This window comes from Struthio camelus, chromosome 20 (genome assembly GCF_040807025.1).
Source record: "Struthio camelus isolate bStrCam1 chromosome 20, bStrCam1.hap1, whole genome shotgun sequence".
NCBI classification, from domain to species: domain Eukaryota; kingdom Metazoa; phylum Chordata; class Aves; order Struthioniformes; family Struthionidae; genus Struthio; species Struthio camelus.
In genome coordinates this window covers 6,741,764-6,767,579 of record NC_090961.1, presented here as the reverse complement: position 1 = coordinate 6,767,579, position 25,816 = coordinate 6,741,764, and the positions used below count along the sequence as shown (strand labels likewise).

The following is a 25,816-nucleotide window of genomic DNA, read 5'->3' as shown; positions in this document are numbered from 1 at the left end:
TGGGCACCTTGGAGGTGCCCTTCCAGGTCTCTCCAGAAACTAAGCTATCCGGAAACAGGGAGGAAAGTCAGATTCTGCACGAATAACTAGTTAAAAGGCAAGAAACAAAGGATAAGAATAACCGATCAGCTTCTAGATCGGTGAGGGCTTCCCAGGGAGCCAAGACCCACAGCGCAGAGTGGGCACAGGGCATTCGGCCAACGCAGAAGGAAAGCGGTGGCCAGGTGAAGACAACACCAAACAGTTCAGGGCAGCCAAAGCCAACGCTGCCTGCAAAGAGCTCCAGGACCTCACGGTGCTTGAGCTCTAAAGCAGAGGAAATGCAATGCCGAAAGGTGTGAAGTGCACTGGGGAAAAACCACCTGACCCTCGCTGCCGTTTCCTCGCAGGGGAACGGGACCGTTGGGCCATTGCAGAGCTCAGCAGCTGTCAAACAGCAGATCGAGCGGCAGGAATTATGAGGAAAGGATGAGAAAACTAGGCAGAAGGTGTCCCTGCAATTGCTGTAGACATTCACAGCACGACTAAAGGCTGAAATCCATTGCCCCAGCACGTTGTGGAGATCAAAGATTATAAAGTGGATTCAAAGAGGGTTAGAAAGTTAATGGTGGGTGGATCTCTGTGTCAGTGAAAAATGGCAGCGATTCAACTGCATGTGCAGAAAATTGCTGTCCTGCTGATTTCCAGAAGCAGGGAGGGTTCCTGCGGCGAAAGGACACCCTCTATTTGCCTCGTTTCTTGCACCTTCCTTAGTTTTCCACTGCTCCTCACTGCTGGTGGGAGGCTTGGTCCTGAGCCAGTGCATCCCTATGTGATAATGTTCCAGAGCAGCCCAGCCTAGTGCTGATCCCAAAAGTAGCTTAAAAAAAAAAAAAAAAGCATTTTCTCATCTCCAGCTCACCTCCAACACTTCCCAACTCTTTGTGTGAGGAACTCTTTCTGCCCCTGGTACCGCTTTGTCCCGCAGGCACCAGCATAGCTGCTACTGCGCAGCTGCATGGCAGTGTGGCCAGCAGTCCCCCCTCAACCCAGCCTCCGGCGTATTGCTTATAAGACTCCTGTGTCACTCTCCTCCTCCTCAATCCATCCTAAATTCCCCCTAGAGACCTGGGACAACTGTAGCTCCTCCCCCACGCTCCCAGAAGAGCTCTGCTCCTGGAGAGCTCACGGGGTCCGATGCCTCCCAGCAGCAGCCTCTGTATCTCCGCTTGCTCATGGCCCTCATGGCATGTGGACCCTGTGGGACTGCAGAGGTGAGGAAGGACCCTTACAGTGACACACGAATCTCCACACTGCAGCTGCAAAGCTCATTGTGGCCTTCCAGTGCCAGGTGGGCAGTGGGCAACTCCAAGACCAAAGGGAAGAAAGATGTCGGGACAGCGCCTGGAGTAATGACGTGGGGCTGAGGGTACCTAACACGTGCTTTACCGACCTGGTCTCCTAGGTGAGAAGGAAAACCCTGCTGCTGCTGCTTCCCTCTCAGCAGCTCCTGACTCTTTGCAGTCACCAAGCCTCCTGTTACTGCCCCATTTCTGCTGCTGTCTTTGATAGTCACCCGCGAGTCCCCATCACAGACCAGCATTCTGCAAAGTGAAAGCAGGACCAGAAACTCGGGGTGCAGAAGGGAAGGTGCAGTCCCCAAAGCCATCCTGGACTGCTCCATGATCCACGCTCCCCATAGGCTAGCAGCTTAACAGTCGCCAACTGCTTTTTGTTGCTCATGCTTTGTAACCACTTATTTACTCATTTAGTAAATGAATAAAGATCATTATGGTCATTTGCCCAGCCTCTTGCCTAACCCCGGGCAAAAGATGTCACCCAAGCAGCAGCCTCACGTCCTCAGCATGTGGCCAATGCAGAGCATCTCTCTGGAGAACATCCAGCCCCAAGTTAAAAGTCCCTTAGAACTGAAGAGTTTGCAGATCGCAGGGCAGATTGCTCCAATGACTCATTACTGTGAACTGCTGGAAATATGTCCTTTATTTCCTGCCTGAACTGTCCAAGCTTCAACTTCAGCTCCAGCTAGATCAGTAGGTTTCAGCCCATGGGCTGCAGGCTCCCAGGACTCGATAGACTACTAAGCGCTCCACAAACCAGAAGACACAGAGGCGCAGCAAGCTGCAGTTCACCTAAGAGGCTCTGCACTCCACAGGGGAGGGATTTGCAGCGAGGAGGCTGCAAAGGAAGAGCTCAAAGGCACTGTGCTACTTCCTCTAGTTTTCCAGCACAAGGGGATTTTCTCCTCCTGTGAAGTGGTCTGTCATGGACTCATCCACCACCAGAACTGACCACAAACTTTCTGCAGGAGAGCTGGTCTCCAACCACACACCATAGCTCTGGCTAGGGTTGGGGGGGAGGGTAGCAAGAACATTGTTTGCAAATTGTGTTTCCTTCCTTGCAACATTTGCTTTTCAGCCAGCTGACTCCCAAACAGCAAATTTCAGCTGATGGAAGGACTTTCGGCACCCCCTTTCTTTGTTTCTGACCCCACAGCCTGATATCTGCACGTGGCTTTTTGACTGATGAAAAGCTGAAACTTGCCCCTGCAATATTTTAAACGAAAACAATTTTGTATTGTCATCAACATTGGCTGCCACGGCAGCGAGACAAAACAGAGCTCACATTTTCCAGCTAGCAGGGAACTGCAAGGATGCCAGCCCGGTTTTTCCCCTCCAGAATGAATTATACAGACATCTAGCGGTTAAAGCATTGTCCCTTCCCGCTACTGTTGTGCTGAATCCTTCTCCCTCTGGTGGCAAGGCGAAGGCCCCTGGACCCTCCGAATCCTGCTGGCACTATCTACTTTTAGATGCTACAGAAACAGACGCACATATGACAGGAGCATGTTGTCTGCTGGCAGCTGGGCCCCTCCTGTCCTGGGGGATGTGACGGTCACCCTGAGCTCTACACATTGTAATGAGCATCTCCAACCTGCAATTAATATTTCACTCATTGCCGCTTCAAACACCAAAAGGAAGCAACCTGTCAGAAGAGAGGTCAACAAGAAGTAGCTCGATAGTAGCTATCGCTGGCTGTATAGTGCTCTGTGATAGTTTGGGAAGGAGGGAGGAGGCAAGATTCACTTTGTAGTGGGTGTTAAAAGCCAAGCAGGAATTACTGCATGGAGATGCGCAGCATAGCCAGAAATAAGGGATAGCATTGCATCCGTCTGCTTCTCGGAGGCTGCTGGGAGCAGAGGCAAAGAGGAGCACCCTGTGCCTCTTCCTCAGCCTGCTCCCCAAGGAATCAGACCCTGGCATCTACCTTTCTGCCCCAAACCCTCCTGAACCCACGGGCTGATGTCATGCAGGTGTGACGGGGTCATCATGGGGGAAGGACGCTTTGGCACCGTGGAAGAGGGTGGTTCTGGTTGCCCAGTCTCCCCATGCAGTTGGCCATCCTGGCCAGGCCCGCTGCCACACGAGGGTGCTGCAACATCATGTACAGGAGCAGGAAGTCCGCAGGGTCTCCTGCAGACTTGAGGTGCTGGGATCCCTTCAACTCGTGGCCCTCATGGAGAGGGCATGGAGATGTGGGCATCGCTGGGTACTTGAGGGGTGCAGAGCCCAGACACTGTTTTACCTGCTTTTCCTCCCAAGGAGGGGGAGAGGTGCAGCTAGCAGCAGGGGGGGGGGGGGGCAGAAAAAACCCCAGCAACAACAAATCCCAACCTTCCCTCATTCGCCTTTTCCAAGTAGCAAAGCTTGGGAGATCCCCCCAGCTCCCTCCTCAGGCCTGATCCCACCAGCCACACATGTCTGGAGACCCCCAGGACCAGCGTGCATAGGCAATCATGTCATCCTGCTCCACATCTGTCCCAAGGAGCCAGGGAGCCGCCATCCGGCTCCTCCCTTCCCCAGGAAAACCCCTGCTGCATGCTTGGACACGGGCTGGCGCTGCCGGCCTGGGGTTGGCACTGACCCGAGCGCCTGCAGGACGTGAGAGCACACACGGACAGCAGCACACATCCCCCATTTCAGCCCACGAGCAAGCCTGCAGCCGTGGGGAGGAGCTACTGACGGTGCTTCACCCCCAGGCCACCTCCGTCACCAGCAGGCAGAGGGACACGTTGCAAATAAGGCAGATCTCAGTCCAGCTCCGGAGCCAAGTAGGGAGAAGCCCAGCAGATAAAGTTTTCTACATGCCTACTTCACCCTTGTAAAGGCTGGAGATAAGCAGGGAAACACTTGTTTTGTCAAGGGGACTAACCCCTGGGATGTCCGTACTCAAAGAGCTGCTGCTTCTCGCCCTACCTACATTTCACAGGAACACTGATTCCTGAAGAGGAATAAATGGATTTGCATGGCAAAACCCTGCAGTACAAGATGGAAAAGCTTCATATTTGCTAGAGGAAATAAGAGATTCCTGGAGAGCAGAGAAGGCTGGGTGGTATGTGTCGTGGGGAAATGCCCGAGAGGGGATCTTGGTCCCAAATGCTACGAGGGAAAAGGCCTGGATGAACAGGATAGATCTAGGGAGCCCCGTATGCCATACGGGTGGGGTAAGCCCACAACAGAAGTGTAGGAGGAATCCTGGTGCTGAACTGGTTGGAAGTTTGTGTGTGGGAGGGGAAGAGGGTTTCTGAGGGGGAAAAGCCAGTGGGGAGACAGCAACTGCAGAGACCTCCAGCTCAGGAGCGTGGAAGGGAAGACATATATAGGCAGTGCCAGTCATGCTCAAACTTGCAAACACCAAACTTTGCCGTTCTGTGGTCTCCAGGGGGTTTTGCAGTATTACCATTTCAGTTTGAAAAACCAAACTGCTGGGACATGCAACACACAGACCAGCACTCATACAGACTGGCAGACCCAACCACCTCTCAGAGAGCTGTGAGAGGCACCAGGCACATCCTCTTCTGCACAAAGGCTGGAGTAGGAATTTGGGTGCTCTGCCAGGCTGTGTATTATTTGGGAAATACAATGTACTGAGATGCAGATGCAAAAAAACAGATGGACAAGGAAGGCTAATAAGAGCTTGCCTTGCGCACAGCACACGGAAACACTGCTGGGTCAAGATACCCTCTGGAAGAAATTTGGGATGCAAGCTGGGAAGGCTTCGTTGCTCCGAGTTCTGCTCCTTGCAGGGTAGCCGAGCTTGTCATGTGCTTGTGAATAAATCCAATCTCCTTGGGGGAGGAAGAAAGACATCCAGCTCCGTCACCCATCGCCTCCTAGCTTCCAACCCTAACTTCCCACCGAGTCCTAGATATCAGGTCTTCTGGCTGCCCCTGCCAAGCCAACCCTGGATTTCCAGGGGATGCTTTTAGCTCATCACTTCCACCCACCCACAATACAACCACCACCGCCAGCACAGGAAAAGCCGGCTGACTCCAACCAATTCTGTTGTGAGAGAGCTCCTGATAACACTTGGGGCAGATGAGGCAGCCTACTTAAGGGTCGGGCTCTGTCCTGCCTCCCACAAATCTCCACAGCATTTCAAAATAAGCACAACGGTTGGGCCTCTCTGAAGTTTGCCTTGTGGGCTTTTTCTGTTTGTTTTTTTGGAGCTGGGAGAGTTCACATTCCCAAGCTTTTCCCTGCAGCCATTACAGCAGGGTTTATTTTTTTAATAAAAAAGAAGAAAGCCAAGCTTTGCATGTAATCTCAGTTTCCCTGAGCAGAGCTTCAGCCCCAGGCACTGAACAGGGTGTTTAGAGGAGGCCAGAAGAACTGGCACCTTTGTGGGCTGGAGTTTTCTGTAGCCCAGCTTCTTCCTTTCCATCCCAAAGTCTCAATCCCAGCTTCACCTCTAAACACAGTAAAACGTACCAGAGAGAGTCCATTTTATAAAGCCACCTCCTATCTTATTTGAAAGCAAAAAGTATCGAGGGAAAGAGAAATCTGCCAAGTGGAGCCATTTGTCCATCTCAATCAGCTAATGCATACAGTGAGGGGTCAACACCTCCCAAACACAAATGGTTTAAGAAAATTGGGGAAAAATAGGGAAATGAGGTTTCTGCTTCCCAATGAGCTACAAGGAAAAGGAGGGGGCTGCTGACCTCAAGAATATGAGAGGCTGCTTTGCAAGTTGCAAGTGCAGGAACGAGAACAACCACATCTTACCTGAACCTCTCCAGCCCTCCAGGATTTAAGCACCATCTCGGCTCTGCAGGGAAGAAACACCTGGCTGAGCATGGACAAGGTGTGAAGAACACCTCCTCAGAGAAAAACATCCAATGCTGACAGCCTGCTTTTAGGGAACTGAGACAGGAGAGAATCAGGTGAACTCCAAACTTTGTGACAACCTGCTACTCTGGAAAGCAAAGCTTGAGCACAGCTGCTTTGCAAGTCTCATTTCCCAGCTCTGCTAAATTTAAAGGATCAGCACACCTGGAAGGCCATGCACACTTGGAAAAGAGCTCCCTCGAAGGGCAGATGGGCCCAGAGGAAAGTGCTAACTCTTTAGGGAGTCCTTGGGCACTCCAGGCTCTGCAGCGGGTTTCAGCTAAGCATTCTGCAGCTGGTGAGCCATCCCACTGAGGCTGGGGCTGGCCCCAGCTGCTGCCCAGCTGTATCGGCTGCTCCCAAAGGAAGGATATATCAGAGTACAATAATTTGTTTTTATTGAGAATATTTGCTTCCTGCCACCAGGATGCACTTGCAGCAGCAGAGAGATATACAGGGGTTCAAGACCTTGTTCACCATGTGAGGCACAAAAGGCTTGTTAAAAAAGGGTATTATCCAGACATCTGTTGCGTTGAGACAGTGTAAATGAGAAGTGGCCAAAGCCAACTGCTGAGCCTGCAGTACTCCTTACCTTCGATGTAAGGTGGACCCTACTTCCCCTGGAGGCCAGCAGAACACTCAGCTCCAAACCTGACCCAAGAGTTTAGTCTGAGGCCACATCTACACTGTGATCAAGAGCTATTGCACAGAAGCTGCTACCCAAGCTGGGCAAGTGTTCAGTGTGAGCTGTTGTTTCATCCTGTCGTTGGTTTGTGCATACGGGTGCTCAGTGAGATCTCGATGAAAGCATCTCAGAAGAGACCTGGCTTAAGGGAAGAGCTTTAGTGCTTAGGACAGGTGGAAGGGGAATCTATTTCCTGCTTGTTCTGGTTTTCCTCTGTGAACTTAGTAAAACCCTCTGATTTGCCCTCAGTGGAGGGAGGAGGCATTGAACAACAGAGGCTTCCTACTGCCCTGTCCTTCAAAGGGGTGCTCCATTGCGTGCTGCTGTTTGTTGGACCAGCTCTTAGCACTTCAGGACAGCTGCACAGCAGAAGAGCTTATGAGGGTTTGTCATCCTGCAATATTCTGGTCCCAACCTCTTGTATCCAACACAGCTGCTTTCACGCAACACTGCAGAACAGTGGTATCCTCCTCCTGCAGGGGTATAGCTTTGGGAGAATATTCAAAGCCACTCTGTTCATTTCCAGACCTTTCTGCAAACACTCACTAATCCATGCTGTGCACGGCTCGGCAGCAGTGGACAGCAGGAAACAGCTGAAAGAAAACACCCCCAAAGCAGTCACGGCACATTCCCTGAATAGCAACAGGCCATTCTGCGGCCAGAGAAACGCTGCAAACAGAAGAGGAAAACATCTCTCTCCTGCCCAGAAGCATTTCCAAGCATGAAAGGCATGTGGATGCACATATTACTCTTGGGAGTAAGCTTTGTGTGCACACTGCAAAACCCCTGTTTTGTGTGAGCATCTCAGTCTTTCCAGGAGGAGTCCCTTGAGCTTTGTATGTGGATACAGCTCTCTACAGGGTAAGCAGTTTTTGCTGGCTACTTCAGGCAAATCGCACGGTGTATCCTGTCACGTCGAGATCAAAAGGTCAGAGCAGCCTCTTCTCCTTGTTGGCAGCTTGTGAGTGGGGCTGCACTCACAAATCCACCTGCGCAGTTCATTTGCAGACCACTGACGATCACAGCTCAGGCCACAGCAAACAGAACGTCTGCTGCTTCCTGAGACCCGCCGAAACCCTGCCACGTCCTCTGGGCAGCTTCACTGTTAACAGGCAGGCTCCTGTCTCCAGTGAGACTCCCCCGGCTCCTCCTGGGACAAAGCTGCATTTCTTGGCATGAGACAAAAAGAGGAACCGGAAGCAACGAATGCTTCTATGGCTTTGCACTACTGCTGAGATTTAAACTTCTATGTTATGCTTCCTGGTAGACACCTGCCCTGACTCTTTTTGCCTTCTCACGAGGATAGGAAACTAACAAAAAACCCCTCTTCCCTGCAAACCAAAACCGTCCTAGAAAGCAAACTGCCAGACAGGTCAACCAGGACCCCAAAGCCAGGCACGAGGAGGGAGTTTTGTTTTATAACCCTCCCTCTGTTACCATCACGTTTGTTGACTCTCCCCTGCAACAAGGCTTTTGCAGAGCAGTGGGACCATTGTGACTTTTCCATCCTGATTCATGGGGTACTGCTGACCAAGGGGAGAGGGCACATCTTCCCCTTCCCAGTCACCAAATGAGGCTGGGCCAATTACCCAGCGAGCCTTCTTTCTTTCAATGAAACCTCTTTCTCTGGGGATCTGCATATGCGCTTTCACCCCTCCCATCCCTAGCAAGACCAAGAGAAACTTCCCCCAGCACCCCCTTCCTGCTCCAAAGGAAGAGTTTCCCCTTCTCTCTGTACTTTTCCCTGCCTAGTTGCAGTACACAGGCATCGTGGTTTTATCAAAAACTGCGTGGTGTATCTCTGTAATGCAGGCTGGCAGCCTGCCACGTGCACGCAGACACACACACACACACACACGCACACAGAGCATCTGGTCCAGGTGGGGAAATCTTTGTGCTGAAGCAGCATCAGGTCAGGTTTGGGCATCTCATTTTGTTCAGTGCTACCAATATGGGATGGCTGCAATGAGGATCTGCAGAGCCATGGAAAAGCAGGGCAGCTGGGCTACGCTGTAGGCCACGGAGCGGGTAGGTGCTTTCAGCCGCAGGAGGTAGGCCACGGTATGGACAATGCGTCCCAGGCAGAAGATGAAGAAGTGGATCCTGGCCACTGTGGGACTGGGGTCCAGCAAGGAGTAGACAGCTCCGAGGAAGAGGAAGGGAAAGATGTTCTCCATGTCATTGCGATGGGCCCTGAAAAGAGAGACATGCTTGCTCTTTCCCACCAGGCCTCCCTGCTGTATCCCATCCTTCCTAGCCAAAATGCTCAGCCCTAGGAGCACAGAGGAGGGGTAGCCCCCCCCCTCTACTGGATGGGATAGAAGCAGTCCCCAAAGGAGTTAGATTCCCCCCCCACACACAAGCAGTGAGATTTTGCACCCAGTGTCTTTTTTGAGAGGATGCTGTGCTCATAAAGCTTGTGGTAAGCTGAGGCACCTTTGCCATAATGGATGACAGCTCAAGGGTTAGAGTTTTTAAATAAACAAAGCAAAACAAAGACCCTGCAAAGCTGTGAAAAGCTCAAGGCTGGCGAGCTGCCAGCGTGACACGGCCCCAGATGTGTACGTGTTTCACAATAAGGCAGCCTCCAAATGCAGTTTCTCCAAAGGAGAAACTCCTAGGATAGGAGCTTTGCCCTTCTTTGCAGGTATATCCAAAGGTGACTTGTAAGAGGTGGCCCAAAGGCCCCTCTCTGCCACTGCACTGCACTAGCATCACTTGCTGAATTGCACCATAGTGACACGAGAGTGAAAGCTGTGAAACGGATTGTGCAATGACCTGCTTACACACATAGGGCCAAACCCAGCGCTCTGAGCGCTCTGCTTCAATACCTGCCTCTTTGAGAGTGATGGTACTGCCTGGCAGTGTGTACACGTACACATCCACTGCTACCAAAATAAGAGTAGATCACGATGTTTGCCTAGGTCCCCTCATCTCACAAGGTAAAATCAATCTTTAAAGGGCCTCTTTATAACAGCAGTTCCCAGCTTGTCGGGTGTGTGGAAGGGGAGGTAGGAGACTCTGGGGACCCACCACCCACTTCCTCCCAGTGAAAACCAGTCCCCAAAGCAACATGGCTTTCCTCATGCTCCCAGTGTCTTTGTCTTTCCTTGTTTCCTTACAATGCAGGAGGTTCTTTCCAGCCTGCAGAAAAGAGTCCTGTCCCCTTGGCTTGACTGAAGGACTCTAATGTCGTGCCATAGCTGCTGGGGATGGATCCGGCAGCACAAACAGGGCCAACCTGGAGAGCGACACAGGCACAAGGCTTCGTTGCTTCAGTGCAGGCATCCAAAGCCCCTCGCTATTTGATGTGGTCATTGCTGCATGCCCTAGGAGCATCCCAACAGCCTCTTGTCACCCCCGTCACTCACCGTCTTCCAAGTCGCAGCAGAGACCATCTCCAGTCCCAAACCACTGCCCAGCAGGAGCTGAACAGAAGGAGCAGCTTGAGTTGACTTCTGCAGGAAATCACCTCATGCAGCAGAAGCAAAGTCAATTTGCTATGGCCTTCTCAGAGCCCCTTCACAGCTCACAGCTGCCCTGACACACCTGGAAAGGTCTGAGCTAACCTGCCTGGCTGCTGCCAGCTCTGAGCTGTGTCCCCTCGTGTGGCAGGGAAGCTGGCACTGCACTGCTCCGCACAGACCTGCCCCTGGCATCCGCTTATGAGGATTTGCTTTGTATCTTTCTCTTGCTATCTCTGAAGGTTTGTGAGGTGCAGATGAAGCCCTGATCAGAATCACCTTTGCTTTCTGACTCTTGTGCCATAGGATGTTTGAACATTCACAAAGCCCAGGGAAAATTTTAAGCAATTTCTTCCCCGAAGAAAAGATACTTCTTACTGCTCACAGGCCAAGATGCCTTCGCTATTCTTCTGGGCAAGCTAAGAGAAGTGGCTGTGAAGTTTTATGATGCTCAGTCACAGCTCACTAGCGTAGATACAGGCTGGAACAGAGCTAGCTGGAAACTGACTTTAAAAAAGGGGAGGGGGTTATATTCTAAGCTCGCCTCCTGCCCCTGGAATTTACTTTGTCGTGGAGGAGATGCCCAGGCATCTGCCCTGGCAACAGACCAGCCAGAACACACCAATTTCATCAGGCCAAGGTTTGCCAAAGGTGGCTCAGTCAGAAACTTTCCACAGCAAGTGCCCAGGTTTTTGGAGGGCTCTGGGTGACTCTGTCCCCATCACTCCAGTTCTTTCCCCAAGCAGGAGCGGCCTCTGGCCAGGGTGACAGCAGTGCTGGGAGCCACGGGGAAGGGCTCTCCCAGCACGCCCAGATCACCCAGCTGGCCCCAGCCTCCTCCTGCTCGCGGCAACGCTAAGGACGTGAGCGGAGGCTCCGGGCCCAGCAGCTGGTTCCCATCACAAACTGCGTTTGAACAAAACAAACTGTGCGCTGAGCTCCAGTTACCCCTGTGCAGAGGCTTCGCTGCCTCCCTTCCCACGCCAGAGCCTGGGTTAAACACTGGGTCAGCAGAGCCAGGGCACCTGCGGGTAAATATTTCACCTTAGCCGTTCCCAGCCTGGCTCTGCTGGAGCGTGAGACACGCACAGCTGTTTGTAGCCAGAACAGTTACCTCAAGGCCTTTCAGATCCCCATTGCCCCCAACAAAAGGCACCGTGGCGAGGAAACACGTCGCATCCTGCGGTAATGCCAAAACCCCCCCACCCCACCCCAGTCTTCTCTGCCAAAATGAGGGTCATGAATATGGTTTTCTTCTGATTTCAGCTACACTGGGAGATGGCAGCTAGCAGCCACCCTACTGCCTCACTCCACCTTGACCAAATACAAGCCCCTAAGGACTGAGCCATGGCAGAGATTCAACAGGGCTGGAAGGAGAAATGGAAGAAAGGGGGAGGAGAAAAGAAAGAAAAAGCAGCTTGGCCTTCCAGGGCCGACACGCAGCCAGAGGCCTCCTTAAAAGGCGAAGGGGAAACATCGTGGCTGCCTGCTCGCTGTCCACAGCTCCGTTCCTACCCTACGCAGACCCAGCACCTCCCGACAGCTGCGTTTTGGCCCCCCGTCCTTCCTGTTAATGCCTGAAAGGAAAACCCTACTTCACCTTTGTCTGGGAGAAAGACCTGGCTTTCAGTTTGTCTTCACCAGGGCTGCATACAGGTTAGCAAAGACCCACCCTGAGTACTTTAACTGGCCAAGGCAAATTCCAGCCTTCCCCAGGACTTTGCTGGAGCTCCAAGAATTTATTTGCATGGAAGTTTGTCTTTTCTGACTAATGAAAAGAGGACTGTTATTATTATTAATAACGTTACTATTTTATTTTTCCTAGCAAGAGAACAGCTCATTTGCTTTCCTTCTCCCTCTAAAAGGCCAAGGATTACGTGGTACTGGCTGTTTTTAAACCAACTCTTGCAAGCACCTAGATGTGAGCAGTGTTGTCCCCCACCCACAGCAGGAGCTGGCAGCTGAGGGCTTGGTAACAACAGTGCACTGTTCCAGGCCTGATTTCCTGTACGTAACCAGCCCACGCATGCGACCTACTCCAATACCAGGGGCACCTCCTTCTGGGGACAGGGGCAGCAAGGCAAGCTCAGGGCTCAAACACCCTGGGTTTTAACCCTAAGGAACTGTGAACCCCACTCAAGAAGGGGAAGAGAGGCGGTCACCTAATTAGGGAGGCACAAGTTACTGCCGCTGTGTCTGGCCTCTTCCCAGGTCCCCAAACAGCACTGGGACCAGTCGCATAGTTCCCAGTCATGACCCAGCTGTGCTGTCAAAGGTTTGCAAGAAGTTGGGGGGGATTTAGGATCCTGTCAGAGCAGGGCACAAGGAGAACGGAACAAAGCCCCCAGGGGACTGCAGGAGCCTCAGCATCTAAGAACAGTTGAACCATGTCAGAGCTGGCCATCGGACCCTAAACGTGGATCCTTCCATGTTTCTTTGCTCCAGCACACACCATGCTCATTAAACATTAAGCTGCCCCATTGTATGGGGTCCTGCCTTGGAGCTCCAGCCATTCAACCCATCTAGGTAATTACTTAACTAATGAGCCTTTTAGCTTCTCACTGCTTCTTTGCCAGCAGCTCTGAGGGACTGCATTGCAGCGCAGGAGGAATTCCAGCACTGCCAAATACTCACCTGCGGCATCGCTCCACGTCAGGGTCCTCACGGTAGTACTGCAGGCCTCCATTCCGCAGCGCATCCTCTGGGTTAGCAAATGCCTGGAAGACAAGAGTCGCCACAGGAGAGGGCTGTGAGGGGATGCATCTCCAACATGGGGCACAGGAGCTTGATTTGGGTGTTTTTTACATGCAACTTTAAAATGGTAGAGTCAAAAAATAATTCGGGAAGTACTAATCCAGATGGGAGGGGCACAGTGAATGCACCTCTTGCAAGCATAACTCCTCCAGTACACCCGATGGCACATCACAGACCGCTTTGGTGCCTTAAGAGATGGACAGATCCCTTCCCAGGCCAGAAGCACAGTCCAGCTGGCCCGTCCACAACATACTTGGGGGAAGAACCATCCATGCTGGTTCCCACCTGGTTCACACACACAGTTTGTAAGGTCAGGCCTCACTGGCTGCAGCATTCAGACCTGACGAGGGATTTGTATGTTGTGTGAACATTAAGGAGACGGCAGGATAGTATCATCCATTATATTTATTGTAGGAGGCCCTAACAGCAGCCAGAGCTGGGAGTCTCCACTCTAATCCATCCTACTCCCTTCTGATAGTTTATAATGTTTTCTGGAACTTTACGGGCTGAAGTTTTGCCTTTGTTTTTTGAGACTATTGGGCATTTCTCCCTGCCTAAGAAGACATGTCAGCTACTGCTTCTCACTATCCTTCACAAACAACAAGTGCAATTACGCTAATATGTCAGGTGCAAAGTGCAGGTTCCTGGGAGGTTAAATCCAGCATGTCCCAATGGGTTTTCCTTATCTTCTAAAAAACCCATCTCTGCTCACAGAGCAGATCCCATACCAGGGGCTTCAAGGGAGCTCCTGGGGTTCCTTTGCAGGCCTGATCCCAGTCCACTTCTCTCTGTGCAATCCTCTTAAAGGAGACTTTGCCAACTGCCACGAGATCACTTCTGGAACAGAGCACAGAGCTTGCAGATGCTGAGTGAAGCTTCCAAAAGATAATCGGAAGGGACAGATTAGCTCACCTAGCTGAGATAGAAAACTCCCTGGCTGGATTTTTGGCAGCAATAGTTAGTGAGTGAAACAAGCCCTGGGGGAATCAGATCCAAAACCAATAAACTCAAAAATAAAAATGATTTATATGAACTCCCCACCTATGTTGAGAAGCTGTTCCGCAGAGACCTGGCTACACGCAACAGGTTGACTTTGCAGCCTGGAAAAGACCCTAGCACTTTCTTTAATGATGTGACAAGCCCAGACTGTCCCAGAGCTGGAGCCTCATTCAGAATCAAGTCAGATCGGTCAATTTTGATGATGCTAGAGCGCTAAAGTATCCATCTTTGTATTATGTCTGAAAGCAGAAATATCTCCCTCCCACTCCATTGATGCAGCTGGAAACTCCTCAATACTTTTAAGCAGTTTTTGCAGACATTTGAGTTTTGCCACGAGTTCAGTTTGGGTTGAGGGTGATAAAATGTCTGATTAATCTAGTGCACTGACTGCAACCAGAGTTCCCAACCTTCACTGCATTTCCCTGCCGTGTCCAAGAATTATTTCCTCCAGCTATTGTTTTTATTTCCCACAACTTTCTGTTCTCCTGGAGCGTTCATGCAGGGATTCAGCCTCTGAAAGCACAAAAGCTTTCTGCTACGCTACAGAAATTCTTTCTCGCAATTCAACGGTTTGTTCTTAAACCTTTTTCACTTTTCTCCTTTTCTTCCAGATACAGCAAATTAACTGTAAACAGAGTCTCTTTCCAGAAGCAGCTCACCTGCATGGCATTTTAGATCTGAAATTGCTATTTAGATTAGGATTCAGAAACGATAAACATCAAGCTACAGATGGCAGAAACAAACAAAAAGAGCCAAAGAAAAGCGAGATATTTATCTGCTGCAGTTATAAAACAAGTTTTGCTTTCAATTGAAGTCGAATAAAACTCAAATTGCCTCAGTAAAACTTTGTTGGCCTTTACAGGATTAAATTCAGAAAGGGCTTGCAAAAAAACCCAAACAAAAACCCATGGAAAAAGACAGAAAAGGAGAGGAAGGAAAAGGAAACTGGAACTTACCTTCTTTCTGAGTCTTACTTGTCCTGTAATGATGGCAACGACATACATTTTTAAAATCAAGACCGTGCTGTAGAACATAAATGACATAAACACTTTGTTTTCCATCATTTTTGGGAAGATGGGGAAACGCTCCGTCGTCTGCAGCAATTACAGCCAGTGGAGATCTTGTTTCAGCTACAAGAGGGCTCTGCGGGAGAGGGGGAAGGAACAGCAGTATTTAAACACAACAGAAGCTAGGACTGTTTTCTCCTGGAAAGCCCATGGCCCTAATACTTCCCTCCAGGCCGGACAGGAGCAGATAATGTGGCAGAGCTCCTAGCGAGCAAAAAACAAATCCAGGAACCGCAAGCAGCCTGCTCACACTGATCCGTGCTCCAGACTGCGGCTGTTTTTTCACTGCCTGCTGCAACAAACTGCAGGGGCAATCTGTGCCCCAAGCTGGGACACAACCCCCTCGACCATGTGGGCCCAGAAAACATCAGCCTGTCTGCAGCTCAACCTCCTGCCCTCCCTAAAATACCCCCCGCCATGATACCCTCGTGCCCCACCTCCCCTTCTGTTTGTACCCAATGGGACGGAGCTGCAAAGAGCATCAGTCCCCCATCAGCAGTGCGGGCACTGCTTGCCCCCCAGGTAATGAGTTGATTAATGGTGCAGCAATTGGAAGAAAGAGGAGTTAGGAAGAATGCAGGCACCTACCTAAGCTGCATCCAGCCCTGGGTTTCTCTGCTCCTCCTGTCCCCAGCTCCTGCAGCCCACCCCTCTGTGCCAGCCCTCCCAGCGCTCCCCAGTCCCGCCCAGCGCTGGCAGCCAGCTGAATGGCTCTGACAGAGGCAGTCAGCTCTCCCCTCCCCATCCACCTGCGAGGGAGAGGGGCCAGAGCCGTCCTCCGCACCACCAACGCCAGCCGCCCGCGGGCCTGGGCTATACGTTCTGCCAGGCTGCTCTGGGCATCTCCCGTGTGGAAGGAGAGCCCCCATACTGACCTGCCTCGAAGCAAAACCAGGCAGGTAGTGAACTGCAAACCCACATGCAGGAATAAAAACTGACCTGCCCATCCCCAAATACAGTTTGTGCTGCTTTTGTCCAAGAAAGAGCGGAGTCCAGTACAATTTTATCCTCAGTCTAGAAAGTGACATTTGAATTTGGAGCCGGTTTCTTCCAGCTATTAAACCCTTGTGAAGAAACAGCAAGATCTAAGTCTCTGCACAGAGGAGGGCAGCTAGGCTGCTCCTTGAATGCAAAGGTTTAACTCCTTCCCTGGACCTGGCCTGAGTGCTGGCAGTACCAAACCTCCTGCAAGCCCACAGTGCAGGAGCAGATAGGAGCTCTCTAAGTTTATCAATGCTGAAGGGCTGGATTTGGGCTTTGGTTCTGTTATACAGAAAAAAGAGACTTATTTCAGGCAAATGAAAAATGTCAGAGGTTGAGTGGAAAATGAACATTTCGGGGATTTGAGCAGTTTTTTTATTAACTGGCACTCTGGAATAAAAAAGCTGTTTCAGGCCACAAAAAATCCCTCAACCAAACAGGGTAGGATGCCTTGTCCTTTGCAAAACAACCTATCAAAGCGTTGGTACTTCTAGGATTGATTTTGTTCTTCAGGGTTTTTTTAACTGCCCATTGGGCAAAAATTATCAATCAAGTCCATCCCAAGAGGGGCCATAGTAATCCAATGGGAACATCACATGTAACCCAGGACCAGGCTCAGCTCCTATTGCCACAGACCCTGTCGCACAAGGACAGGTCTATCTCAAGGAATGGGACTCTGGTGAAGTCCCTCTGCCCGGGGAGGCATGGGAGCCTTTTGGTTTGGGGTGCTGGTGCAAATTTGAGGCAGCTTCATGCTCCCTGGATGGCCCTGGGCCTGCAAGGGAAGGGTGACACCGAAATACTGTTGCTGAGAGCACAGATCAGGTTACGCGGGCAGATCTGGAAGGTCGGCCCCTGCTTGGGAAGCAAGGCAATGAAGGAAACCAGCCACTTCTTCATCTGCGCAGCGCTTCCCTGCCAGCCCCAACCAGTGACACACAGTGAGTAGGGAGGTTTACGCTGTTTCTAACATCTCCAGCAAATCATCAGCACAGACTCACGCCACTCTCAGTTTTTCTCCTGAGATCAGTGCTGTGAAAGAGGTTTTCTTCCTGCCATTTATTATTGCATGCCATGGTCAGCCTCACATGAGCTGCGTGCTCTGGCCATCTCAGCCAAGGGGAGACCTTTTCCTGTAACCGTCCAGCCCAGACTTCCTTCCTGCTATGTGAACTTGCCAGTCTCCACAACCCTTTGCTGCTGTCAGAGCTGCAGGGCAGGGCTCAGAGCCAGAAGGACTCTTCAAGTACACAATCTTTCTCCAGGTACAGAGATCTGCAAATTCTTTATGTTTGACTCTGAATTCCCCTCAGCACTGTTGCTCTGCAGCATGCGCATGGGGTGATGTTGCACACCCAAAGATGCTATTCCTCTCACCGTGATACACTGGCTCAGTTCCACGAGGTCCCAAATGTGCAGAGAGCCTTTGAAAACCCAAAATGTTGAATTTCAAGGGTGAGATACTCGCAGCTGGTCACCTGGAGTCAGAGAGGCTGCAGAACAAGTCCCAGCAGAGCCCAATGCGGTGCTCAGCAAGCAGGCAGCAAATGCCTCCAATGGGCTGTCTCCCTTGGGGGGTGGGAAGGGGGCACCAGGAGACACAGCAGCTTCACAGCCACATGGACTCAAGTACTGCAGTATGGGCCGGGGCAACCCTGGACCCCAGCCCTGCGTCCCCACCAGACTGCCTCTGAGCACCATTCGCATTTCCCTGGAGCGAAGCGGAGTACTAGAAACACTTGTTTTGCCATTGCTAAGCAGAAGCAGTTCATGGCAAACCTATATCCCAAACACTTTTTCCTTTCATTTCCCTCTCTGTGGTTTATAGGGAGCATCCCATTGGAGAGAGGGCCTTGGTGATGTGAGGGCAAGACCAACCTTGCGGCAGGAAGTGAGACTTTCTCAGGCAGCCCCTTACCTGGCTCTCCTGGGAGCCTAGAGCCAGGGCAGGCTGTCGGACCCTTCACCAACATATCATGCCCTCCATGAAGCCACTTCAGTTTTTACCAGCTGAGGATCCAGCCCAGGGGCTCTTCCATAGAGTCCTTTCTCCCTTCTTGGGTTGTCTTCCTCTCCCAAAACAGCCCGCATACCTCACTGAGCAGCAGGAATATGTGCAAGCTTGGTACCACCTGCAGACAAGCCAGGACTTCTCCGGCTAGCTGGAAACAGACAGACAGACTTTGTCCTCCTCAGCATTATTCAAGTTTTGGCAGGAATCCCTAGCCAATTTGCACCAGCAGCTGGCACAAATTTAAATCAAATAGAGTGATCAAAAGACAGAGTTCGTTTAGGCATAAGCCCCTGGAGCAGACCCAGACATGTGTGTTGTGTGTGCTGTTTGGGCTCCGTGGTGTACAAAAATCTGCAGTGGGCAAAGGAAGTTGTTTCTTCTATATCTTCACATATTTCAGCTCCCTTTACTGTGATGCAGAGCTGAATCCCACAGGGGAGAGCTGGTGTCTATCAACACGGCACCTAGGTGGATAGGGACGAGGAGCAGAAGCTGCCCTCTGAAGACAGATGTAACGCTCCTGGGATCCCAAATCCCTCTTGATTTCTGAAATGTAGGAGCCTTACGTGGTGTCAGACATATTTCCACTGCAGAGTTTTGCCTTCCTCGCTTCCTTGACCCAAGGTAATGCTGGCTCCCAGGAACACGTTGAACCGTCCCATCAATTCAGGTGGAAGCAGGTTGTTACTGTAAACAAATTGATCCTCCAACAAGGATCATACCCTGCTAGGACAGAACCGTTACTTGAATGAGACTGGATCCTAAGAGCAGTATGTCTTTAAACTATGAGCCCTGCCTTAAAGCCTTTAGCAAAGAAGGTCTCCCTCCAGGACAAGACCCACCAAGATCCAACACTGCTAATGAAGAACACTGTATTCTTTGGATAAGCGACTAATAAGAATCACAGTCAGGCTTTGGAAGGGTTGAAGATTTAGACATCAGGTTAGAATGACCTCAAGAATTCTGGGGAGAAGATGAAGGGTTTTGCTGAAGGAGGAACTGAACATTCGCAGGCAGAAGGAATGAAAAATTCATGGGAGATGCTTGAGAAAAGTACTTAAAAATAGAAGTCCCTAATAACGACCCTGCTTTGAATGGATTATTTGTAAGGATTCTGGAATAAAAATCACTCTTCACTCCCACATGGGGAGTTTTTTGTTCAACCAGCTGAATTATATCACAGTATTATAGCAGCCAGAACAGTATTATTTTTCACTATTGCTATGCAAGGGAAATGTCCTAGTGGCAGCAGGACCTACAGGAGAGGGCTGGTCAGGCAATAAATCCTTGGCAATGGGGCATGGAGGTATTTGCCAGAGTGGCATGGCCTGGGCTCCAACCTGATCTCAAAGGGCAGTGAATATCTTGGGCAATTGCAGCTCTGATTCACACAAGTTTTCCCAAATGAGCAATTACATCTCACAGCCTGGCGAGTAAAGAGCCCAAGGGACTGTTCCAGCCTGGAGAAGACAGGCAGACGGGTGGCACTTCTCCAACGTGCTCCTTCTTGTTAGTGGAGAAGGTGCAGAGCCCCTTCCTGAACACAGCTGGGATTTTGCCTGCCCCAAGCCCACAGCTTGGCCCACAGCTCCAAGCAGTGCTTAGGTGCATTCCCAGCTTGTTCTGATGCTGCTGGGAAGGCTGGTGTCCTCGTTCCCTCCCTGCAGACATGCCCTGCCCCAGTGATCACTTGCCCTTCGCTGTGCCCAGCCCTCCCCGGCGGCCCATGGGAGGTAACACTGCTCTGGCTCATCAAACACAGCTATATTTTCAAGTAAAGGCATGAGTTATTCAGCTATTTATTTAATAGAGAAGTGCTCTACCTAGGTACTCTTTAGCCTGCACAGAAGGTCACATCAACATGATGGGGATTTAACCCTACCCATGATGCACCATCTCCCCTGCTGTTGAGACAGAGAAATCCCATTGCTCCATGAGCAAATCCCCATCCCCCAAACTCCTGGGCTCTTTGCTGCTCTTTGAAGCATGTAGGACAGGAGGAGGCCACAGACTGCAAAGTGACTCAACAACGAAAATATCAGCATTAGCATCTCCTGAAACAGACAGGCTACTTCAGCCTCTCTGCAAACTCAGACAGATTTTGTCTGTGTTGCGGTTTAAAGCATTTTCCCCTGCAGCTCTGCTGGCTGGAGCTATTTATCTGAGTGGCCTCAGAAATGAGGAATATATGATTAGTCTCTCCCAATTCATCCTTTGCACCCAGGAAGACCAGGTGCATGGTGCCTGGAGCAGGAGGAAGCCTGGGAAAGGTGCAGGGCTGCGGAGGCTCCAGGTCTAAGGCACAGAACAGGAGCAGAGGAAGGTGCTACTCCTCAGCTGGCTCTGGGTCAGGGACCAGGCCCAGGCTAAGCGAGAGGCAGTGGCAAGTCCTCCTGCCTCCTCCCTCCAGCACCATCCACTAGTCCCTCCTGCCTCCACCAGGCTGCTGCCCTGCTTCCAGCCAAGCCAGGATGCACTACTCAACTCCCACCCACCTCCCCATGCTTAGGGGCTGCCCCAAATTGCCATAATCACATAGCTGGCAGGGGAGTCACTACGTCTCTCTTTGGTGTGCCAGCAAGGAGATACCTGCTGAAAGAGAGGCCATTAGGCTGTGAGCATGTGGGAGGAATATTATTTCTTCTTATTCCGAGTCTCACATCGATTCACCCATGGGCTTTCTCTTACAGGAAAGAATTTCTTGGCTATGCTGCACTTGTGTGTTCGGGGATGAAACCCAGCTGGGGCAGAGGGGCCAAAGGGGAGAGGGAATTTGCTTCTCCTCTTCCCTACTTTCTTCTAGCAACCCAGCTGGTTTAAAAGCTGGCTTTAGGCAGAGCCATGGCTGCCCCTCCTGCCATAGAATGAAGGAGGGAGACAGGGGACAGGGCTTGAGGCGTGTGGGAAGCCAGCATCTCTCTCATTTAGCCACTTCGCAGCAACTCGTGATGCTTCTCTTCCTAAGAACTGGATCCCATCAGCTGTAAACAACAGGCAAAAAACACTTATACTGTTGCCCAAAAACAGGGAGTTTCCCAGCTAGGCTGGGAGGGAAGAGAAACAAATTCTGCTGCCAAAAATTTCAAAACTGAGAAACGCTTCTCTAGACTTCACCAAGCATTTGCAAATCTACAAAGCAATTACAGATGCCCTGGTGGGATGCTCTTGAGGGAGAGCAAAGGTAGAGGATGCTGCATGGTCCTGTCTCCACATGGTGTGGTATGAAGGAATGGGAATTGGGGAACATTTTATAGTATTAAGACCACTGGCTTGCTAACAGGGCTGGGAGAGAATGCGGCTGTGGTCCCAGATTTCAGCCTTACGGAGACTTGACATTCAAGAGCAGATTAGCAGCTCCAAAGAGAAAAGGAGAAAACAAACCCGGACAGCCTTTCCCTTCTTTGGTCCCTGACCAAGGACTGCGATTTGCTGCTATGCTGATCCTCAGGTCTCTACTTGCCCTCAGAAGTGGGAAGGGGTGCCCACCTCAAGAACAGGGACTTTTTTGGCAGGTGGGTACCTCCTAGTTCCTGGGCCATTAGCCCTACCCTGAAGTCCAGGAAGAACAGCAAGCTTCAGAGCTCGCCCATTTAAAATCATTGCAAGACCCCCTTTTCAATAGAAGGGCATTTTTAAGCATCACGGAAACCTAGCAAAAGAGGGAATGGAAAGGCCAGTGCTTCACTGCACTTCACTGAGAGCAGCTGAGAGCAGCAACCCCATCCTGGACAGACCAACTTTAAGGGGAGCCTTCCTTCATGGCCTGCCTTAGAGCTTCACCCACTACAAAGCTTTCCAAAACACAGAGCTTATTTTTAAAATCCTGAGCTCTCTATCTCCCCTCAATCACCCCTAGACTAAACAGCCTCAATTCCTCCCACCCTTCCTCATAGGTCATGTTTTCTAAACCTCTTATCACACTGATCTCTGCTAAATGCTCTCCACTCTCAGAGCAGGGTACCAGCAGGAGACAGGGGACACTAGCTGGGCCATCCTCCTTTGACAGCAAGCTAACATGAACCACTCAAGGACACCTGCACTCCCAGCTCATCGACTTTCATCTACAGTGTTTTCCCAGGTTGCTCACTAAGAACTGTTGTGACAGACACCGCGAAACGCTTAAGTCAAAATTAAAATCATACCTGTTCCTCCTCCGCTTTTCTTTCCTCCCATCCAAGTGCCCAGTTACCCTGCCAAAGAGGAAAGCAGGCTAGTTTGATTATTCTTCATAAATGGGCTGCCTTTGTATCACCTTAGCTGGATGGTCTGTTCCTCCATTAAACTAAGGTCTAGCACTTCCCCAGGCTCTGTTCAAGAGCAGCTTTACCAGCAGGCCCCAAACTCCTGAGCCCTCACAACCACCTTCAATCCTCACTGTGACCCTGCTGCTCCTTTAACCAAGAGCAGCAAACAGGGCCCACGTACTAATGAGGCTTGACTCAGAGAGAAGTCAGAGCTTCTCAGTGGTTTGAGGTTTTCTACAGTTTGGATGAAGTCACTTGTGAGCCCAGGGTTATGATCTAGATGTATTTGAAAACTTTCCCTTTTTCTTCCGTTTGCTAAGAGACGCCCAACGTGTCTTTCGGGCTAACTTCAGCAGCACCGTCTACACTGACGACACATCTGGACAGCCAGGAAAAGGGTGGTCCAGGTTGCAGCTCTAACGTTATTAATAAACACCCTCTCATATTCAGTGCTGAAAACATCCTCGCTTTAATTAGCATGCAAAGCAGGGAGCAATTTAGCTTCATTATTTACAGTACTATCACCTGGAAGTTTTTTTTTTTTTATTGCTCTGTCTTCTCAGCTGCCTTCTTGCTCAGAGTGGTGGGACCACTCAAGGAGCATGGTCCAGGCTGGAGTCATCTCCCAAGACAGCAGAGAGGGAGATAAAGAGAAGGGAATGAAGCTAAAAGGCTCCTGCTTGGACATTAGGATTTCAGAGCAGGGATTACATGCCCTGTGCAGTGCAGTGTGCATTGCACTTGGAAGTTAAATGCAGTCAGTGTGTATTTTCCAAACTCACAGTAAGGAAAGAGAAGGAAATGTAGGGCCATACTACCTCCCAGAGCAATTCCCTGGACTCTATTAAGGCCAGAATTTGGCCTGAATGGTGGAGCAAGGAAGTAGAGAGGCCTCTCTAAGCTACTCGACCAGCAGTGATGCTTGGACTAGCTGTCCTGATTTCTCCCTCATCTGAATGATCCATCAGCAAGTCTCCTTAGGAACCTGCCTGGGCCCCATGATTCGATTAGTCTCCTGGCTTGCAGGCTCTGTCCGCGTGTCCATGACGTGTGCTCACAAATCTGCTCCACCCTGTGTTTATGCACCCATGACTGCACTGTGCAATCCTCTGCGAGGAGATATGTTCTCATTCCAAATATTTACAGAGCAGCAGAATGCATCTGTCTAGCACAACACGTTTCTGTTGACAGTGCAGCCAACTTGGCCAAAAGTGAACAAGAGGTGCTCCCCTACTAGCTGGAGAGAAGCAGGGCCTGAATGGGAAGGCAGCCATGGCATGGGGATAGAGAGAGGAGCCTACAGGATGCTCCGGCCACATTAGCAGGATTAGAGCCGTTCCACAAGGAGATTCAGGACAGAAAGGCATTGGGAACAGCACTACACAGCACTACTGTCAGGAAAGGTCTGTGTGTGCCTTCGCTGGTGGAAGGGAAAGGGAAGCATTAATTCCTGTCTCCTCCAAGCTCTGTTGCAAAGCATCTTCAACAGGAGCAGGGAGCCTGCCCGGCTGTATCAGATGTGAGGAGACCATGGTTTCAAGGTCGTAAAAGCCCCTGCGGCAGTTAGAGATGGACTGAGCCTCCTCGGCCCCATACGCAACCTGGTTCATCAAGTCTTCAGAAGTCGGGGATTAATTTAAGCTCTGAATCACAAGGTTTAATTCCCTTTCCTGAGAAGCTGTTGTCATAGGTGATGTACCTCTTGATAATTATATGCCGAGTCACTTTCCAAACAATTAAATCACTTACTGGGGCAATGAGTTCCACAATGAAACACAAACTAAGATGATAATATATAATAATAAACTTTTTACAGGATCTGCTTCCCTTCTTGTTCATTTCACAGACAGAGAAACTGGAGCTCAGGAAGAACAGCAGTTCTTGCTCAACTCGGGTTAGTCTGCTCCTTGTTTGATACATGGCTGTGAAATCACCTCTTACTCAGACTTATCACAGTCCTACTCCCTTTCATCTCTCTTCAAAGAAGATTTCTTCCATGCTTTTGATTATTCTAGTCGTACTTTCTTATTTCCCTCCAGTGCTGAAGCAAGCAGATGACCAGCCCAGATGACCAGACTCCCAAATGATTTCACCCCTTATTCTCCAGGTGTCCTTTGGCCTCCTAGTAGCTCATTTGTCTTTAAAACACTGATGCATCCTGGGCAAAACAGTCCTCAATGAAGGGTCTAGGATGACTCCACGCTGAGTTATTTAGTACTCCAGAGGGGCTACTCCCAGGCTGAAGGAATTCCAGCTATGTTCTTACAGAAGACAGACCTGGGACACTCGCTCTACAGCCATCTCGTCATAGATCTGGCTAGCTCACCTCTGTTCCTTTGGGGTCTTTCTGCATTCTCCAACACAGTATCCTCTCTTGCTATGCTATTATCATAGATCTGACATTAGTCTTTTTAGAGCAGTTCCATTTCCCTGTTTTCAAGTCCTTCCACATCACTGCTAGCCACAGGGTTCCCAGCTCTCAAACACACATCTTAACTAAATGGAAACTAAAGTCCTGCACGCAATCTCCTATTCATAGCAGAGTCCATTTTTCTCTGTTAGATAACATATCTCCCAGAAAAATAATCCAATATTTTCTTCCTGACCCTCCACCCTTATATAACACTGATGAATCTGTCTGCATATCTAATGTATGGCAATGGCACTTATCTATTTGTTCAGATGCGAGGCATAAATTAACAGGTCCCCACAGAGCACTTCAGCTGGACATTGCAGAAGTGAAGGAATTAAATATAATTAAATATAACTCATCACTCTCTTCAGCTGGTCCTGCTTAAAACAGAGGGACACGTTTCCGAACACTTAGACCTAGAGACAACTGTTTATTGACTGTTGTCAATAAATGTGTCACTTGTCCCTCCACAGGAACAAATACAGACATGCCTCTCCCAGCGCACAGAAGGAACAGAAGGCCTGTATCTGGCGAGCACACAGGGAACTGGGTGACCAGCATACAGGGAACCGGAATGAGGGGACTGGGAAAGCCACCCAGCTTGCCTGATGGGGCACTGCTCACCATGCAGGGCTGGGAGCAGGGCTGGTGCCTACAGCCTTACTATGACAATTTATCTGCCAATTTCTAAGAGCTCTTTAATGTCCAACCTACAGAACCACCCTGGAGCCAAAAGGAGCCCCTGTACAGCGTGATGTTTTTCCCTTGCACTGCAGCACTCAGGTAGGTTTTGACTGAAATGTACGTTTGCAGCCACTCAAGTTCATGCTCATAAGCTACAAGAAGATCCTCCCCAAACTCTCAATAAACGTAGGTGATTTTAAAACTTGCTGCTGGATTCTTTAGTTCAGTTTTTTTTTTGCAATAAAACAAACCAACAAATCCAGCAAGAACCTGGAAAAATCCAGGATGACACCTTTTCTAGTAGCAAAAAGGGGGAGCAGTCAGGAATAGTTCACTGAATTCATTTT

At 50.3% G+C, this 25,816-nt stretch overlaps 1 protein-coding gene across 6 annotated transcripts; it reads right to left on the bottom strand.

The window, feature by feature from the left end:
- Nucleotides 1-6,545: 6,545 nt before the first annotated feature.
- PTGES (prostaglandin E synthase) lies at nt 6,546-22,263 on the bottom strand. 6 transcript variants are annotated; one of them, XM_068914913.1, is made up of 6 exons: nt 15,023-15,103; nt 13,796-13,904; nt 12,948-13,030; nt 10,221-10,277; nt 9,972-10,090; nt 6,546-9,042 (listed from the first exon to the last, which is right to left on the bottom strand). In XM_068914913.1, the coding sequence occupies exons 3-6, from the start codon at nt 12,954-12,956 to the stop codon at nt 8,793-8,795; spliced, it is 435 nt and encodes a 144-aa protein (XP_068771014.1). In that variant the 5' UTR covers nt 12,957-13,030; nt 13,796-13,904; nt 15,023-15,103; the 3' UTR covers nt 6,546-8,792. The 6 variants fall into 6 exon arrangements, with proteins under 6 accessions (XP_068771014.1, XP_009688296.1, XP_068771016.1 ...); XM_009690001.2 differs by lacking the exons at nt 10,221-10,277; nt 13,796-13,904 and adding an exon at nt 15,722-18,025 and having other exon boundaries at nt 15,023-15,209; XM_068914915.1 differs by lacking the exon at nt 10,221-10,277.
- Between the last annotated feature and the right edge of the window lie 3,553 nt (nt 22,264-25,816).

Coding starts and splice junctions, on each gene's coding strand:
- PTGES (XM_068914912.1), bottom strand. CDS start 15,130: ATGATGGAAAACAAAGTGTTTATGTCATTTATGTTCTACAGCACGGTC. Junction 13,031..15,022: donor AAGTAAGACTCAGAAAGAAG/GTAAGTTCCAGT, acceptor CTTGTCTTCCAG/GCATTTGCTAACCCAGAGGA. Junction 9,043..12,947: donor GACGTGGAGCGATGCCGCAG/GTGAGTATTTGG, acceptor CTCTCTTTTCAG/GGCCCATCGCAATGACATGG.